The sequence below is a fragment of the Martes martes genome (assembly GCF_963455335.1).
Source record: "Martes martes genome assembly, contig: scaffold_139, whole genome shotgun sequence".
NCBI lineage: Eukaryota > Metazoa > Chordata > Mammalia > Carnivora > Mustelidae > Martes > Martes martes.
Window position 1 is genome coordinate 19,303 of NW_027666521.1, and position 17,405 is coordinate 36,707.

Below are 17,405 nucleotides of genomic sequence, written 5' to 3' on the forward strand. Positions count from 1 at the left end.
TGCCCCCAGCTGAATTCATACTTTGCGAGGCATGTAGACCCAAAGGACACATCGCCTGTGAGGAAGGGGCCACCCACGCGTGGGGAAGCAACAAGTCGGCTGAGCAGAGCTGAATCCAGTGGTGTCAACCAGGGCAGCTGTCACGTTTCCCGAAAACATGAGACAGCAAATGGGGAAGTCACGGAGGAATAGAGGGTGGAAACAGCCAGGGAGTACACAGACACCAAGTACTGTGATTGTGGACTGCCCTGTGTCAGTAACGGGGCTGGTCAGTAACGGGGCTTCACAGCACTGGAGTAAGATGTGGACGACAGCAGAACGGGCAGGTGTTGAAAAGCTGGCCACATCTATGCTCCGTGCAAGAGACTGGCCTCTGAGTCCCAAAGTCACAAAGAATTTGAAAGTGGGAGGAGAGAGGCCAAGACCTCAGAAGATGGACGGTGCCCTACACGGTCAAAGCAGCCTGCGCGCACTTGGCCCTTAACCAGGGGAGCGTGCTCCGTGGGGTGTTGGTGAGGACTAGGGGTGCCCTTTGGTGGCATTTCCCTTTTGGGGTCTAACCGGATAGAGGGCATTGGGCACCTGCCTTCAGACCACGGAGAAGGAGGCAGATCAGCCTCGGGGTCAGCACGGGACAGACAGCACACGGGCGGGTGTCCTGGGTCTCGCATTCAGCAATACTCTGCCCTCTCCTCTGCTGACCATCTGGGGGACCCCAAGCCAACGTCCTAGGGAAGCCGGGAAGTGGGGATCACGGGGCTGCGTGGGGTTGTCAGTATGTGAGCGTGTCTCTGGACATGTGAGTGGGTGAAGGTTGTGTGCCTGGGAGGGTGAGTGAGTGTGTGCGTGTCAGGACATGAGGGTGACTGAATCACTGTGTGTTGGCTGGGGGGTGTTGGCTCTGCTCCTGAGTGGATGTGTCAGTGTATGTGAGTGGCTAAATATTCTGTGGCTTAGGGCGGTTGGAACCCGATGGTGTTCGTGTGTGTGCGCGCGCGCGTGCGTGCGTGTGCGCGCCCACGCGCGCGCGCGCGCCTTTCCCTGCAATTTATGCTTCCGCCCAGCTACCTGGGCCAGAACGACAGGGTGATCTTTCCTACCTTCCCTCCTCCCACTTTCCCCTCTCCGACAGTCCCTCCACAGGGCCTGGCCCCCACTCGCTCCCGCTGTATCTGGGGCTGAGAGGATGACTGTGTCAGCAAGGGCCTGGGCCCCTTGTTTAGAAGAAAGGAGAGCCCTGGCACTGGGGTTCAACGGAGTAATGAAACTACAGTCCCACCCGTGCTGTGTCTGAGGTCATCCACCAGGGAGCATCTCTGGGAGACGGTCATCGCCATCCACCAAAAGTTGACACTGGACATGTTTGGCCCTGGCTCGTCCTTCCCTTTCTTTGACCTCTGTCATTTCCCCAGGGAAGGCATGGGCCCTGTTAGCTGGCCTTTCGCTCATCTCCTCTCCCTGCCCACCTCCACCATCCCTAGGGGAAGGACCTCTGCCACGCTGGGATGCAGTCCCAGAGCTCGTGTGACCTGGACCTCTGGGCCAGCATACGGCCCCACCCCTTCCACGGAATAAGGATGCCGGGGCAGAGTAGTAAGCATCGACGGGAATCCCATGAGCTCAGGCTCCCCACCTGCCCCTTTCCATGAAGACGACCGTGTGTGAGCGTACACACAGTAACACACATAAACACGGTTGACGTCGTTTTTCCACATTTCAGTATTTTTACAGGGGGCCTCAATCGGCCCTGTGTTTCTCCCAGGCACCAGACTGGAGGTGTTCCCTGTGGGAGGGACCAGGCTGATCATCCGGCTCCATCTGAAGGTCCTGGACTCTTTCCGGGTCAAGGGCAAGGCTTCTGCGTATTCACCTCAACATGCTCAAGTTCCCTGGGAGAGACGGAGACACAGACACAGACACACGGGCACACAGTCACCCGGGCACACATGAGGCGGCCGGTGAGTATCCTCTACGGGCCACACGCAGGTTTGCTTGAGGGTTTCAAGGCCCTTTCGGGGAACGGAGGCCATTCTCCCCTGCCCCTCTCCCCGGCCCTTGATGGCGATCCCCCTACATTTCCTCCACCCACATAGCAACGGTATCTGTGCACGCTCTCCAGTGTTCTCTGGCTGATTGCGGTGGGCACAGGAGATTGCCCAGGGAGATGACTGGGAGGACTCTACCGATGAACACACAAAAGTGACGGGGTGACGCATGAGCCTTTACGCCAGGGAACGCAGACATCTGCGCCAAGGCTGGCAAGAGGTGCTTAGGTGGGCTCAAAGCTGAGGCGGTGGCGAGGAGACCTGAGGGCAGGAGTTCACGGCCAGGGAGTGGCACTTCCCGCAAGGCAGCTGCTGAGCCGACTGCTTCTCCGGCTCTGCTCACTGGTGTTGCCGGACCCGCCTGCCTCAAGCTTCCCAGGCAGAACCAGTTTGACACCGCCCTCCCCGACTCACGGTGATGCCCTTTGGACACGGGGTCACCGCCTCTTGAGTGTTCCTCTAAGCCTCCGTTTCTGCATTTGCGGAGCCCAGCTCCCACGGAGCCGCACGGAGCATTTTCAGCACCCACGCCCTGGGCGTCTCACCTGCCCTCCTCTCAGTTCCCTCTGCTGGGGCCTTCTTCCTCACGTAGTACTGCAGGGGATCGGGCCACAGGTCGTCCATGATGATCTGGCAGGGGAAACGGGGCAGGGCTCAGATGCACATCCCAGTCCGCTGGGGAGCACAGGCAGGTTCACGTGCGCGGTTTGTCACAGGGACCCACCTCAGCTATCCTGCTAGGCCCGGCAAAGCTGTGGTCAGAGAACCAGCTGAAGAAGTTAAGGCTGCTCTTGTGGCGTCTGCGGCTACAGGCCTCCTGTTCGTAACAGTGGTGCCACTGGATGGGAGTGGAATGAGACGGCTCGTACCCTGCAGGAAGAAGGGTCCGTGCGAAGGCGCTGGATGATGCATCAGGTTCAACCCTGCCGCCTCCACCTGCTGCCGCCCATCCACGCAGAGGCCCCTTACCAGCAGCCCTGAGGACATACTCCTTCTCAACGACGTCGTTGCGGAAGTAGGAGTTCTCGCGAAAGAAGAGCAGGATCTTGCGGCCATCACGGGGAGACTCGAGTTCCTCCACCTGCCGGGCGGCAAAGTGGGGGAGAGGGTTGAGATCTCTGTCCAGCAGACCCTTCCCCTCCTGGCCTTGGGGAGGAATCGCTTCTGTTACCCCCTCTTCTCCCATCCCCCAGGCCGGGCCTCCATCTCCCGGGCCAGACCTTCAAATCCGTCATGGAGCCAAGTATGCCTTCATCTTGCTCACTGAGCATGGCTGACATCTGCGGGTGGTTCACAAACTGCTTCGGGTCAAGGACTCTCCGAGGGCTGGAGAAGAAAGAGCTACAACAACAGAGCAGGTCTGCACAGCAAGTGCGCCCTGCATCTCCCCTCCTACCACCGGGACCCACTCCACCTCACAGATTGTGTCAAGGGCCCCTGCGCCCCCGCACGGCCTGCTGCATTAGCTAGTTAGGTAATTCCCTGCTGGGCACTAACACAGAAAGCTGGAAATCCTCGGTGACCTCCCTGCCCACCCACGGCCCCCTCCCCGGCACATCGAGGGCAACCTGCGGCCCCACCAGGGACCCCCACCCGGAAGCAGGGATTCGAAACTGTCGTGATCACCGAGGCATGAGCCAGGCCACCACAACGCAGGCCCCCTGCCACAGGAGTCTCCTGCGCTAGCCCGGCCACATCGGGGTCCCTCCGTGAAGGTATCAAGGATACAGCCTTGGCCCAGAAGCCAGGGATGCCCCGGATGAGGGCGCTTCGGTGGTCCAGGTGACGCCGTCGCCTCTGCCAGAACCTGAGCTTGAGCCCAGAGTAGGCCCTGCTGGCGTCTTTGTTCATGGGCTCCAGCTCTGACTGCAGGGCCTCGAGGGCCTGGAGCGGGGACGGGGGCGGACCTGGCCGTGCCTCTGGCCGTTCTTCCCCTTCCTGCTTCTCCTGCAGCTCCTGCGCTTCTCGCTCCTTCTGGCTCTCCTCCCAGGCCTCTTCCCTCCTGTCTTCCTCCTCCTCATCCTCCTCCTCCTGCACCTCTGGTACCTCTGCAACCTCATCCTCAACAGCCTCATCCTCCTCCTCCCTCTGCTCCTCCTCCTCCTCCTCTTCCTCCTCCTCCTCCTCTTCCTCCTCCTCCTCTTCCTCCTCCTCCTCTTCCTCCTCCTCCTCCTCAGTCTCCTCGCCCTCCTCAGCCTCCCCCTCTTCTTCAGCCTCACTGCCAACCTCCCTAGCCTCGTCGTCCTCGTCCTCGTCCTCCTCCTCAGTCTCCCCGGGGTCCTCCGCCACCTGGACCACCGCAAGCTGCCACACCAACATTACGTCATCCCCCACTAGCACAAGCTCCACCACCAGGATGGCGCCCTCTCTCTCCCAACGGCCCTCCTCGTCCTGCGCTGGCTCTGCCGCCATCCCCACGCCTAGGCCCAGCAGCACCTTCACCTCTCTTCTGGGGGTGGGGCTATATGTCCGCGGACAGCCGCGTCCCGATGGACCCCTCCCTCGACGGAGTCGGTCAGGATTGGGGGGCAGTCCCGCGTCCCATGTGGCCCCCAGCTGGGGCAGCTGCGGAGGAACGGAGCAGGAGGGGTGAGCACGCGGCTCCCGCAGGCGGCCCGGCAGTGGAGCTCCGCGGCCCAGCGAAGGGGGGACGTCAGCCGTCTCCTCGCAGAAGCCACCGGAGTCTGGGACGCATGCGCACAAGGGCTTCCGGCCAGGAGGCCACGGGGCCGAGGTGGAGGTGGCACGCGTGGGGCCTCGGCGCGAAGGAGGCCTGATCCACGCCCAGGACAATGGCCGGACCCCAGGTGCTGCCAGCGGCAAGGCCGTGGGCGTGGCCGCCACAGGCCCCGCCCCTCACCCCCTGCGGGAGCCGGCCAGGGAGGCAGCCAGTGCGCCTCCTCCAGGGTGGCCTCGGGCTCTACCTAAGGCGCCCCAGGCCCCAGGGCCCACAACCCCCTCCCCTCCATCCCGTGGCCTCCTCCAGCCCGCTCTCCACCCGGTGTTTGTAGCCTGTCAATGCGAAACCGTCCCTTGCCCTTCCCCAACACGATCGTCCAAGACTGAGGACAGCGTATGCACCACCGGGAACCCTGGCCTAGCGTGCGTGGAAACGTCAGCCCAGGCATTGCGGAATAGGGCCATTCCAGGAGACAGAGGTCGGAAGCGGTCTGCCTGTTCGGGGCACGGGGCTAGGGGGCGGGGGTTCGGCCACAGTTTGCCCCCAGGCCACGTCCTTGGCTGCTCAGGAGAAGAGGGACCGAGAGTGCTCAATCCGTCTCTCCGCCTGTCCTTTCCCCATGCTCTGCTCTCCCTCTTCCCCCGACTCGGTGTTTGTCTTCAGGGCGCTGTTTCTCTGCCCACTCTCTGGCCACAGGGTCTCTGGAAGATGAAGGCTTCAGGAAGCAAGATGCAGAAGCCTGTCCGAGCACCTCCTTTCCCATGAAATAAGAGCCCTCTTCTCCTCTGTGACTAGCCACTGGTCACGTGACCAGGGAAAGGGTCCCAAGCTGGGTGCCCCCGACACAAACACACACAGACACACACACACACACACACACACTTACCCACAGACACTCAGTGTGTTTGGCATGGAGCACAGAGGGAGGCGTGCCTTTCGTGCAGCCAAGGGCATCCGGCAACGTGAATCCGGATGCCCCTCCCCTGAGACAATGTCTGGGTGAACCCTGTGGATGGGCAGTTGGGCATTCTGTCTGGCGGCCAGGTGACTACAGTGTGCACCCTTTGGAGGCCGGAGGCAAGAAGCTGGGGCTGGCTCCCAGGTGACACAGCACGTACGCACGTACCTTCACTTCAAGAGACTGAGTGTCTTCCGTTGCATTCGGGCGAAACCACAAATGCCGTGGGGAAGGCCTGCAGAGGAGAACACATCTTCTCTAGCCTTCCCCTGCGGGCCACCAGGTCAGACCGTGAGCAGAACTTGAGGCTGGGCCGTCACGTCCCCAGGGCTGGCCCGTCACGTCCCCAGGGCTGGCCCCCACACGTGGAGAGAGGATACCCAACGTGTGGCTTTGGGCCAACAAGGTAGGCTTGGGGCAATTTTGGTGTGCAGCCAGTGCAAGCCGGTCTCCCCCAGCATTACAGGAACAGACGGGTTTCTTACACCACACCTCAGTCATCTCAGTCGTCAAAGGGCCACACGTGCCGCGTCCTGTACACGGAGGTGCCTGTCGTGGTTGCTCCGGCGGTTCTTCACCCTCCACGTGTCCCCGGCAGGTCCGTACCGACTCTTGAGGCCACGGCATCTTCTGTGCCCTCGCACAGGTCTTCTTCGGCTCCGTCTCCTGAACCGGCGGTGGATGCGTGGCTCTGCGCCATGGCTCCACTCCATGGGCGGCTGGACTAATGTTATCGCGGGGGTTCGAGCTGCGCAGAGTTCATGCCGGCTGCCTTCTAAGGTGCCAGCGGTGTTCAGTACAGCCGAGTGCTTACACACCCGTGTGTTCAGACCAAGGTTTCTTTGCGTGCCCACAGGTACCCGTGTGGGCAGCTGGCTGTAACACCGAGGGAAAGGGGTACACAGGCGTGGCCTTCCATGTACACACACGTGCATGTGGAAGCGCGTGCACGGACAGACCTATTCCGTTCCCGGCCGGGTCTGCGGTGGGTTTGCAGTGGACCGGATTTCATACGCACCCCCACGGCCTTGGACTGTGGTTTCCACGTGTTCGGCCATCATGTGGATGATCTCCACGTCCACTCGCAATCCAGGGAGACAGACATTCATGCAATGACAGACATCTGGCATTGCCCCTGCTAGGGAAGGAACAGGAGAGGGGCCAAAGGACAAGAGGTAAGCAGCCTGGAACGGAGACCTCACGGGAGGCTGGGTTTCAAGGGCACCTCCCTTGTTTCTTGTCCCCGTCGCCTCGACACACGTACACTGGAAAGCACACACGCATTCTGGGCGCCCCATCCCTTGCCTGCGAGACCACATCCGTGGAAGACCGTTGCCCTGGGTCCTCCAGTCCCGTAGCAAGCGTCCGTCTCCCAGCAGCTCTGGCCATTAAGCCCCTGGAGCGGGCGGTCTTCTTCAGGAGGCGCTCAGCCCTCTTGCGCCACGTACGTGTTTGCCCTGAAGCTGCCCTGAACTCCAGGCAGATGTGCACGAGCCACATCCCCTGGTTTGCACCCTAAGGCCCTGGGAGGAAACCCGATGTCCTTATGATGCGCCCAACAGCTTAAGCCATGCTACCTGCGGCAGGGGTCCAATCCTAAACACCTCTTTCCGGGGCAGGCGGGGCATCCCCCAGTCAAGGAAGCAGAGCGCCTGTGTTTATGGGAGATACCTGGGAGGCGCTTTAGCGGCACCGTCCAGCCTTTCCTCTCCCCTGTAGAGCTCGGCAGGCCCTTCCTAAAAGCCCCGAGGAGCGAGCCGCAGAGGGCTCTAGGGAAAGTGGGTGGGGCGAGCGCAGCACGTTCTGGGGTCCTCCACGTCCGGATCCCCGCGGGCAGCCCCGCTGCAACCGTCAGCATGCCTGGGACTTCCCCTCCATCTTGTCGACACGATGAATCCCACGGACTGGCCTGGGGGAGCTGTGAGGCTACTCTCCAGCTTAGGCGACAAGGAGACCAGAAGACGTGACGATGGCCCCAGCAGTCTTCCTTTGGCCCGTTGCTCTCCACCACCCTAGAATTCTCCCTGAGGGGCTGTATCGGACTTGAGATCCCCAACTTGAGATCTGACCAACCGCGGGCAGACTTGCTGACGTTCAGGCCCGAACCGTGAAGCCGGCAGGGTTCCCGAGCCCGAAGGCCAAACCCTCCTCGACCTACACCTAGCTGCCGGGGCCGCCAGGAGGGAACCCAGTTCCCCAAGGCAATGAGGTCAGGACTCCACAAACAGCATGAGATGTCGGCATAGCACCACAGGGGCCGCTGGGAGGCTCTGCCGGGATCCATTCGTGGGCACACGTTGCCAGATCCCAAGCCCAGCTGAGGTGCAGGCGGTGGGGAACGTCGAAGACGGGGTGAGTGCAGGGCGAGCGGATGGGGAGGGGCGAGCCCCGGACTGGTGAGAAGTGGTGCTGGGAAACCCCTGTTGGCTCAGGGAGCAACAAGCTGGGTGCCCCTCGCTGAGGCAGGGAACACGTGCCTGTGGGTTCAGCTCCTCTCCTTTTCGTCCTCCCCGCCTGGTACACAGGAGGTGGACAAGACCGGCCCAAACAGGAGAAGAACAGAGTCCAGGATGGCCTTTCTACTGGGAGGAGAGCTCCCCGCAGGGCTCTTTCCTCTGGAGGAACGTGCTGCTCACGGATTCTTTCTTATTCTTTGCTGCCTTTGGCTAATCAACACAGAGGCGGGTACAAGGTTTGAGCCCCTCTGTAACACACACTGAGACCCCTAGGGTTTTCCCACACCGGCACCATCCGTGCAAGCTGCCTCGATGGGTGGTGTGCTTGACACGTGCCTGCCTTGCCTTGGCCCGTGTGCGTTTTGCGGCGAGAGGGGACAGAGAACCCTGAGTAACCATGGAATGCACACAAGGTCTGTGTGTCAGGAGGGACGTGGCTGCACTCCGCCACTGGCCCCTTTCTCCATAATCAGCAGAGCGGGAAGTGCCATGGGCCCTCTCCTTTCCCGACCAGGGACTCCCAACACACTCATACACACGTGACCCTGTCCAAAGGCTTGGGCACACATCACAGACACACACACTCACACACACACACAGACTCTCGACACCCAGACGTGCATGAGGCCACACAAAATCACACTCACGTGTTCTTCTAAACACAGAGAAACACGTGATGCGTCTGTGCTCGTCCAAACACACGCACATACCCTGCACACCCACACATGATCCCTGAAACCAAGTCATCGAGATGGCACATGCATACCCCCCCCACACACAGACTCACGGCACCCAGGCGTGCATGAGGCCACACGTAACCAGACTCACATTTTCATCTAAACACAGAGTGACATACAAGACACGTGTGTTCGTGCAAACACATGCACATGCTACACGCACCCACACATTATCTCTGATACAAAGGCGTGGAGATGACACATGTGCACAGACACACACACACACACACACACACGAAAATGCAAACACACACCCACAAGCTCCATTCACACACACGCACACACACAAACACACACACGCTCAAGGAAACCTACTGAACACACTAAACTCACACTCATCGGTATTAAATTCAGGCTTGTAACAGCAGCCCTTGCATACAGACACATAGGGGCTTGTAAACACGAACACAGACACACACACACAATGCATACGACTCACAGAAGGTCTCCGGCAAAGGCCTACACATACAGTCCCGGCCCCAAAATACATACACACGTGTGTCGCGGAACCATCATACTCACACACGGAAATGACCACATCAAAAACCCCTGGCACAGAGGCATACACAACTGACGCCAACACATCTGAGCATGCACACTCACACACACACACACAGAACACACGCAACCACACACACACTCCCCTGAGGATAGAGAAGCACGTAAGCAAAACCCATGGTCTACGTCATCCTGGAACACAGAAGTAGCCCATCAAGTGTGCACACACACACACACACACACACACACATACTCTCCTCGAACCCACTGTACACACTGTGTACACACTCGCTCATATTGATCTGAAGCATGCACACCATCCCTTGCCTGCAGACACATAGGTGCTTGCAAAAACACCCAGAACAGACCCAATTCACACGAGGTGTCCGGCACAGGCATACGCATGTGGCACCACCATAAAAACCATTACACGGGTGTGCCCAAGAACACTAACACACACACCCCAACACATCCACAAACTCCAGCACGCAGGCATACGCTACTCACGACGTTACATCTGAGCACGACACACTCACACATAGTCCTGAGGGTACAGAAGCATGTAAGTAAAACACATGGTCTGTGTCATACAGGAACACACACGTAGCCACTCAAACAGGCACACAAACACACACACACAGGTTCATGCTTCTGCAATCACACAGAGCACACCACACACAGTACACCAAACACACACACAGAGCACACTCAGGCATGCATCCCTGCCTTCCCAAACACACACGTGCGCTTGCAAGCACACGTACACACAGACAACCCATACAAGGTCTCCGGCACAGGCGTACGCAGTTGACCTGCTCAAAAAGGAAGTATGCCCGTGATCCCCCGCAATCCAGAAACATCCACAGAATCTGACACGCAGGCATTCTCAAGGGTCCAAAACACACACTCATACGCGCACGCCCTGAGGATTCAGACACATGTGAGAAAACCACACGTCCTCCCTGATATAGAAATGCACAGTCAACCGCTACACTCACACGCACGTACGTGCACACGCGCTTAAGCCTGCCTAGGAAGGGTGGGGTTCTCTCCCCAGGCCCAGCCCTGCTGCGCCCGGCCCCCAAGCTCTCCATCACGCCCACCCATGGAATCCAACAGGATGGGGGCTGGAGGATCCCACCAGGCTGATTTCCTCCTTGCCATTTCCCGTGCCCCCGACAGAAGCCGACACATGGACCCAAAGGGCTCTGTAACTTGTTTATGGCCCTTCCCCCTGTCCCTGCAGCATTGGGCAGGATACTCTCTAGCGCCGCCCCTGCTGATCCTTGTCCCTGTTTCTGTCCCGTGCAGGCAGAGCACCACGGAGACGAGCCCATCCATGTCTCTCAACGGTGGAGGCCTCATCAAATTCGTCTCGGTGGTCAAACTCGGGTGCTCTCTGATGTCCACTTCCACACAGCGGCCATGCCCCGACACATACACACACGCATCACACACACACAGAGACAAACAGGAAAACACACACAAAAATCTTAGCTATTTGTGAAAACACATGCTGCCGGGATCGCCAACGTGATGTTGCGAGCCCGCCTCGTCCCCGTGGGATCCCTGTTCCTCCCCAGCGAGGGCGCCACGACCCTCCTGTGGACGGCCTAGGGCCATTTCCCAGGATGTCCGTATGGCTGCGGGAGGCCAGGCGGTGCTCAGGAACGTGGAGGGCAGCCCGGGAGTCGTGGCCCACGACGGGGACGGGACAAGGAGCCCGACTCCCCAAGATAGGCCGGCCATCCCCAACTGAAGGCGTTGGCAGGAGGACCGAGAGAGGGGCCGACAGCCACGGGAGACAGTTCAGGAAAAGGCGGTGGCGAAGCCTTGCTTCGCCCGATTGAGCAGGGATTTGCCGGCACACAGCATGGGGGGCAGGCACCTGCCGGACTAGACACCTCCTCCGCCCTGTGGGTGTGCTCTGAGTGGCCCCAGGCTCACTTCCCACCCTGCCAGCTGCTGCGTGGGCCCAGGCTCCTCTGAGCCTCAGTTTGCGCGCCATGAAACTGACTGTCCCCGGGCACCCTCCCCACACAGTTCAGGACCCAGCCCTCGGGGCTCCTTACCGACAGGTCTTCCTCTCAGCTCACTCCCATGGGCCGCCTTCCGGCCTAGGGTAGTACTGCAAGGGATTGGGCCACAGCTCTTCGATGATGATCTGGGAGGGGAAAAAAGGCCAGGTGAGCGTGGGGCCCCCGGCCCCGGTCCCCAGCAGCCGGGGCCCCAGCATCACCGTTGCGGACGAAGGCCGCAGGGGCCTCACCTCGGCCATCCTGTTGGGCCCCGGGCAGCTGGGGTCACACAACCAGTTGAAGAAGTTCAGGCTGCTGCTGTCTCGCCTGCGGCTGGCACCTCCACGTTCCTCATCCCAGAACCACTGGACTGGGGTGCAACGAGTCGCCCTATATCCTGCAGGACGAGGAAACTTAAGGGAGGCCGTCCATGGCCAGGGCCCCACGCCCGCTCTCGCTCCCAACCTACAACCTCTCCCCCTCCTGTGCCAAATCCCTCCCCCGCCCCCAGGACCCCATACACCTCCCTTCCCGTTCCCGGGGCCCACGTGCCCGGCGGCCCTCCGCCAGCTCCCCTGAAGCTCAGGCCCACTCTTACCGGCGATGCTAAGGTGATACTCCTTAACGATCACGTCGTTCTGGAAGTAGGGGTTGCTCCCAAAGGAAAACATCAGCCTGCAGCGGTACTTGGGATGACCCAGCTCCTCCACCTGGCCCAGCAAAGCGAGAGGAGGGGTAGGGGGAAGGGGACTGAGCGCGGCTCTGAGCAACCCTGCCGCAGCCCCTCCAGCTGCAACCCCACTCCCAAGGCACCACCGCCGGCCTCCGTCTCCAGGGCTAACCTCTAAATTGGTCATGTAGCTGAGCAGGTCTGCGTCCTGGTCACCTGTCACGGCTGATATCTGCGGGTGATTCAGGATCTGCCTTGGGTCAAGGAGCCTCGACGGCAAGTGCTCCGGAAAGAGAACCGGGAACCACCCGGGAACCCCCCGGCCCTTCCCGACCGAGAGCCAGGGACCGAATGGGGCCTGTGCACAAACAGAAGGCACCGCCACACTCCCAGCCTCCTCAGCGCTTGCCCTTTCGTCACCCATGCTCTGCCCTGGGGCGGCAATGGGCTTGGAGGATCAACAGGGTGAGGCCAGGAGCCTGCCTGCTTTGCCTTCCCACGTCCGTCTGGCCTGTGCCCGGGGCCGGCTGGGCCAGGAGGCGGTCAGTCACCACGCTGGATGTCTGGATGGGCTCGGTCCCCCGCTCACGGCCGTGTTTGCTTGTGTGCTCCCCTGAAGCCCTGGGCTCTTGAGGGACCTTCTGTGCCCACAAGGGGGCTGCTCCGCTCACTTGCAGCATGGCTGCACAGCCAGGGTGCCAAGCAAGAGCCTGGCAGGGTCAGCAAGAGAGGGAGGAAAGGGGTAGTGTGGGAGGACGGGGCGCGAAGGAGGAGAGAGAGAGAGACAGAGACACCCAAACCCCGAGGAAGAGACTTGCAGAGGGACGGCAGGCGGGGAGAGAGCGAGCCAGGGTGGGGGACGTGGAGACGGAGAGGCAGGGAGGCAGGAAACGTGTCTGTGAGCACCTGGGCCAGGGGCCTCGGCCCGCCTCAGTAGGACCTGCGGAGACAGAGTTTGTAGCACCCCTGCACCGTGTCCAGGGCCCCGGGGGCCGCTGAAGTCGGCCAGCCCGCTGACTGACCCTCAATGAGTGCAAGCGCACAGAACTCTAGGTCTGCCGTGACCTCGCCAAAAAGACAGGTTGGGAAGGACCGGGAAGGAGGCGCGCAGCCTCTCCATCTGCCCCACGCACCCCCCAAATCCTTTCCTTGCAGCATCTGCTCTGAGCCAAGTGGGACCGGGCTTCACTAGGAGTCCAGAGTGTTGACCCGGGTTCCGCGACCGCAGAGGCCTGTTGGGGTGCTGCAGCCCCAAAGCACTGGCCCGGACCTTCTGCTCAGGCAGCACTGCACAGGTCCCAGCCCCTGCCTTTCCCCCCAACGCCCACTCCCTCCCCGCACCCACCTCCTCCGGGACCACCCTCTGCTGGCCCCTGCCCCTCTGCTGTGCAGGAGAAGGCTGGGGCCACTGCTCCCGCCTTAGGCACACTGCTGCCTGGGCGGCCTACTGCCGCGAGGTGCCCAGCGCTAGAGGCCTGGGGCCCACGGCTGGGGGAGCGAGGCCCATCCCCGCAGCTCTCCTGCCCCTGGCTGAGGCTCTGCACCCTGCTGCCCTGCTCCCACTCTCCTCCACAGGTGCCCAAACCCAGCCAGCAGGCTGAAGGATACGGCGTGTGCCCAGAAGCCAGGGATGCCCTGGATGATGGCCCTTCTTCGAGCCAGGTGACCACTGCGCTTCCGATTCCTCCTGCGCTTCAGCCGCAAGTAGGCCCTGGAGGCTTGGGCATCCACAGAGCGGAGCGCTTCCTGAACCACCTCCAGCGCGGCAAGTGCGGCCCCGGCTGGGTCGGGCCGGGGCACCGGCTCTGCCTGCCACAGCTCCTTCGGCCTCTCGACCTGCTGTGCTTGCGCCGCCTCCTCGTCTTCCGCCGCCAGCACGTCCTCGACTTCCGCCGCCAGCACCTCCTCGACTTCCACCGCCAGCACCTCCTCGTCTTCCGCCGCCAGCACCTCCTCGTCTTCCGCCGCCAGCACCTCCTCGTCTTCCGCCGCCAGCACCTCCTCGACTTCCACCGCCAGCACCTCCTCGACTTCCAGCGCCAGCACCTCCTCGTCTTCCGCCGCCAGCACCTCCTCGACTTCCACCGCCACCACCTCCACCACCAGCACCAACTCCGGCCCCGCGCCGGCCTCCTCTGTGCCCCCCTGGGCCTCAGCTGCCCGCACAGCCTCTGCCACCACCCCCGCAGCCTCGAGGGCCAGAAGCGCCCCCGCGTGCCCGCAGGAGCCGGTCTCCCTGAGGGCCCCCGCCTCCTCACCGCCCCCGTCTGCGACCAAGGTGCTCCAGGATTCTGGGGCAGCCCCGCCTTCCCCGGACCTCGACTCACTCTCCATGTGGCCCTGGCCCTGAGCGCCGGCCGCTGGGGACTGAAGGCGACGGAGGCGGCACCAGCAGCTTCAGCTGCAGCGCCCAGGAACGCCGCTGGGCGGCAGGCCTATCAGAGTGCGCGGGCCTGGGGCACGCATGCGCACAGGCCCCCGGGGCGGGCGGTGACGGGGCAGACACGGGCGGGGCAGGGGTGTGGGGCGGGGGGAGGCACGCATGCGGCCTGGGCCGGATGGAGCCCCCGAGCCCCGCGCAGGACGCGGCGTGCTCCCGGGTCTAACCCGTGCCAGGGCAGTGGGCGTGGCCACCACCCGCCATGTCCCTTGGCCGCGCCAGAGCCCGCCTGGGAGCCCGCCCGAGCCCCTCCACCGCGGTGGCCTCCGCGCCTCTCAACCCCAAACGTTCTCTTCAGAGACCCCTGTCAGGCCTTTCCCGCAAGTGCCGTGGTATCCCAGCCCCACTCGTCCCTTTCTCGTCCGTCCGTCTGGGGCCCCTCGGCTGGCGCCAGGAATTGAAATCCGGCGGCTGAATGCCGTGTGTGCCCGCCGCGCGAAAGCCTCCCGCGCTCCTTCTTAGGGGACCTGGGGGAGAGCCCGGGGGGCATCAGCTGCTGCCCCACCTGCGCCCCGTCACTGCCACGTGGCTTTCGCCCTGGGCCTGCCCGGTGGTGCACGGCGCCAGGAGCCCGCCGCCAAGGTGCTGCGTGCAGGGGCCATCCGCCTCCCCAGCCCCCCACCCCCCATCCCCCGCCCCAGCTTTCCGGAAGAGAAGGGAACTGCACGCCAAGTACTTTCCCTGAAGTTACTCTGCAAAGAGCCGAGGTCCCTGGCCACCGGGGTGCCTACAGAGCTGCTAAGCCGGCCCCGGTGAGGTCCGTGATTGCGACTGGGCAGCATGCGACTGGGCCAGGCTTTCAGTCCAAAGAGAAACTCTGCAAATTCCTCTGCCCAAGCCAGTGGTAAAACTTGCTCCCAAGGTGCTTTCCTCTGAGCGGCCCCTTTCGCTTTGTTTCTGTGTCTCTTTTCCTCGTTGCGTTCTCCTTCTCCACCTGACTTGCATGCAAGGGCTCTTGTGTCTTTCTTCCAGCTCCGCTCCAAGTTCTCCCTTAGACTGTGTCGGTGGCTGAGTGGAGTACCGTGCGGGGAGGGGATGGCCAAGTGAGCATGCACAGCACAAGTGCCCTTTCTCTGGTACTCCCCACGTCCTTTGAGACAAGACCACACCTCACTGAGGTCTGCTCCGGGGGGCGGGGGCGGGTGCTGTGGCGGGATAGGATGCTTGCCGCCTGAGGTGTCAGGGAAGGCCTCGTGGGTGATGGCAAGGCCACCAGCGTTGCGGTTGCATCGTGGGAGGGCCTCCATTAGAAGGAGTGGGTCGGTGTGTCCTGGGGGATTTTGACCAGAAAGACGCAGGAGGAACTCCCTTGGCGTTAAGTGCAGGGGCTGTGGTCGCAACAAGTGTCACAAACGCCCCTGCAGGGAGTAAGATGCATGGCTGTCTATGGGGAGAAGAAACAAATGTCTGAGACAGTCCGTGAGACAGCTCAGACTTTGGAATTACTGGTACAATCCAAACTGACCCAGCACTTGCAACCTTGCCCAAACCACTAGAGGAGGCTCCTCTGGTGTTACCGCAGGAACAGGAGCACAGCCTTGGAGAGGGAGAAGGCTGGGGTGGTGACAGGGGGAGGGGGAGGAGAGGGAGACTGGGAGGAGAGGGAGAGAAGCCCAGAAGGAGAAGAAGAGCTGGGGGAGAGAGGGGGAATGGGAGGGAGGGAGAGAAGGGAAGAGAGGGACAGGGGCAGGAGGGAGAGCCGTGCGCAGGGATGGGGAGGGAGAGACAGGCAGGGCGCGGCGAGGAAGGGCGGAGGCGGGGAGGCAAGGACTGGTCTGCCCCCAGCTGAATTCATACTTTGCGAGGCATGTAGACCCAAAGGACACATCGCCTGTGAGGAAGGGGCCACCCACGCGTGGGGAAGCAACAAGTCGGCTGAGCAGAGCTGAATCCAGTGGTGTCAACCAGGGCAGCTGTCACGTTTCCCGAAAACATGAGACAGCAAATGGGGAAGTCACGGAGGAATAGAGGGTGGAAACAGCCAGGGAGTACACAGACACCAAGTACTGTGATTGTGGACTGCCCTGTGTCAGTAACGGGGCTGGTCAGTAACGGGGCTTCACAGCACTGGAGTAAGATGTGGACGACAGCAGAACGGGCAGGTGTTGAAAAGCTGGCCACATCTATGCTCCGTGCAAGAGACTGGCCTCTGAGTCCCAAAGTCACAAAGAATTTGAAAGTGGGAGGAGAGAGGCCAAGACCTCAGAAGATGGACGGTGCCCTACACGGTCAAAGCAGCCTGCGCGCACTTGGCCCTTAACCAGGGGAGCGTGCTCCGTGGGGTGTTGGTGAGGACTAGGGGTGCCCTTTGGTGGCATTTCCCTTTTGGGGTCTAACCGGATAGAGGGCATTGGGCACCTGCCTTCAGACCACGGAGAAGGAGGCAGATCAGCCTCGGGGTCAGCACGGGACAGACAGCACACGGGCGGGTGTCCTGGGTCTCGCATTCAGCAATACTCTGCCCTCTCCTCTGCTGACCATCTGGGGGACCCCAAGCCAACGTCCTAGGGAAGCCGGGAAGTGGGGATCACGGGGCTGCGTGGGGTTGTCAGTATGTGAGCGTGTCTCTGGACATGTGAGTGGGTGAAGGTTGTGTGCCTGGGAGGGTGAGTGAGTGTGTGCGTGTCAGGACATGAGGGTGACTGAATCACTGTGTGTTGGCTGGGGGGTGTTGGCTCTGCTCCTGAGTGGATGTGTCAGTGTATGTGAGTGGCTAAATATTCTGTGGCTTAGGGCGGTTGGAACCCGATGGTGTTCGTGTGTGTGCGCGCGCGCGTGCGTGCGTGTGCGCGCCCACGCGCGCGCGCGCGCCTTTCCCTGCAATTTATGCTTCCGCCCAGCTACCTGGGCCAGAACGACAGGGTGATCTTTCCTACCTTCCCTCCTCCCACTTTCCCCTCTCC

General features: G+C 61.7%; 1 protein-coding gene across 1 annotated transcript; it reads right to left on the reverse strand.

Annotated features, from left to right (window-relative positions):
* Positions 1-1,691: 1,691 nt before the first annotated feature.
* Positions 1,692-9,215, reverse strand: LOC308337966 (testis-specific Y-encoded protein 10-like; the record flags this gene model as incomplete). Its single annotated transcript, XM_080831520.1, has 7 exons — positions 1,692-1,889; positions 2,591-2,675; positions 2,770-2,915; positions 3,015-3,126; positions 3,266-3,343; positions 3,774-4,076; positions 9,210-9,215. 7 exons carry the CDS (start codon positions 9,213-9,215, stop codon positions 1,867-1,869), a joined length of 753 nt encoding a protein of 250 aa, XP_080687646.1. The 3' UTR covers positions 1,692-1,866.
* Between the last annotated feature and the right edge of the window lie 8,190 nt (positions 9,216-17,405).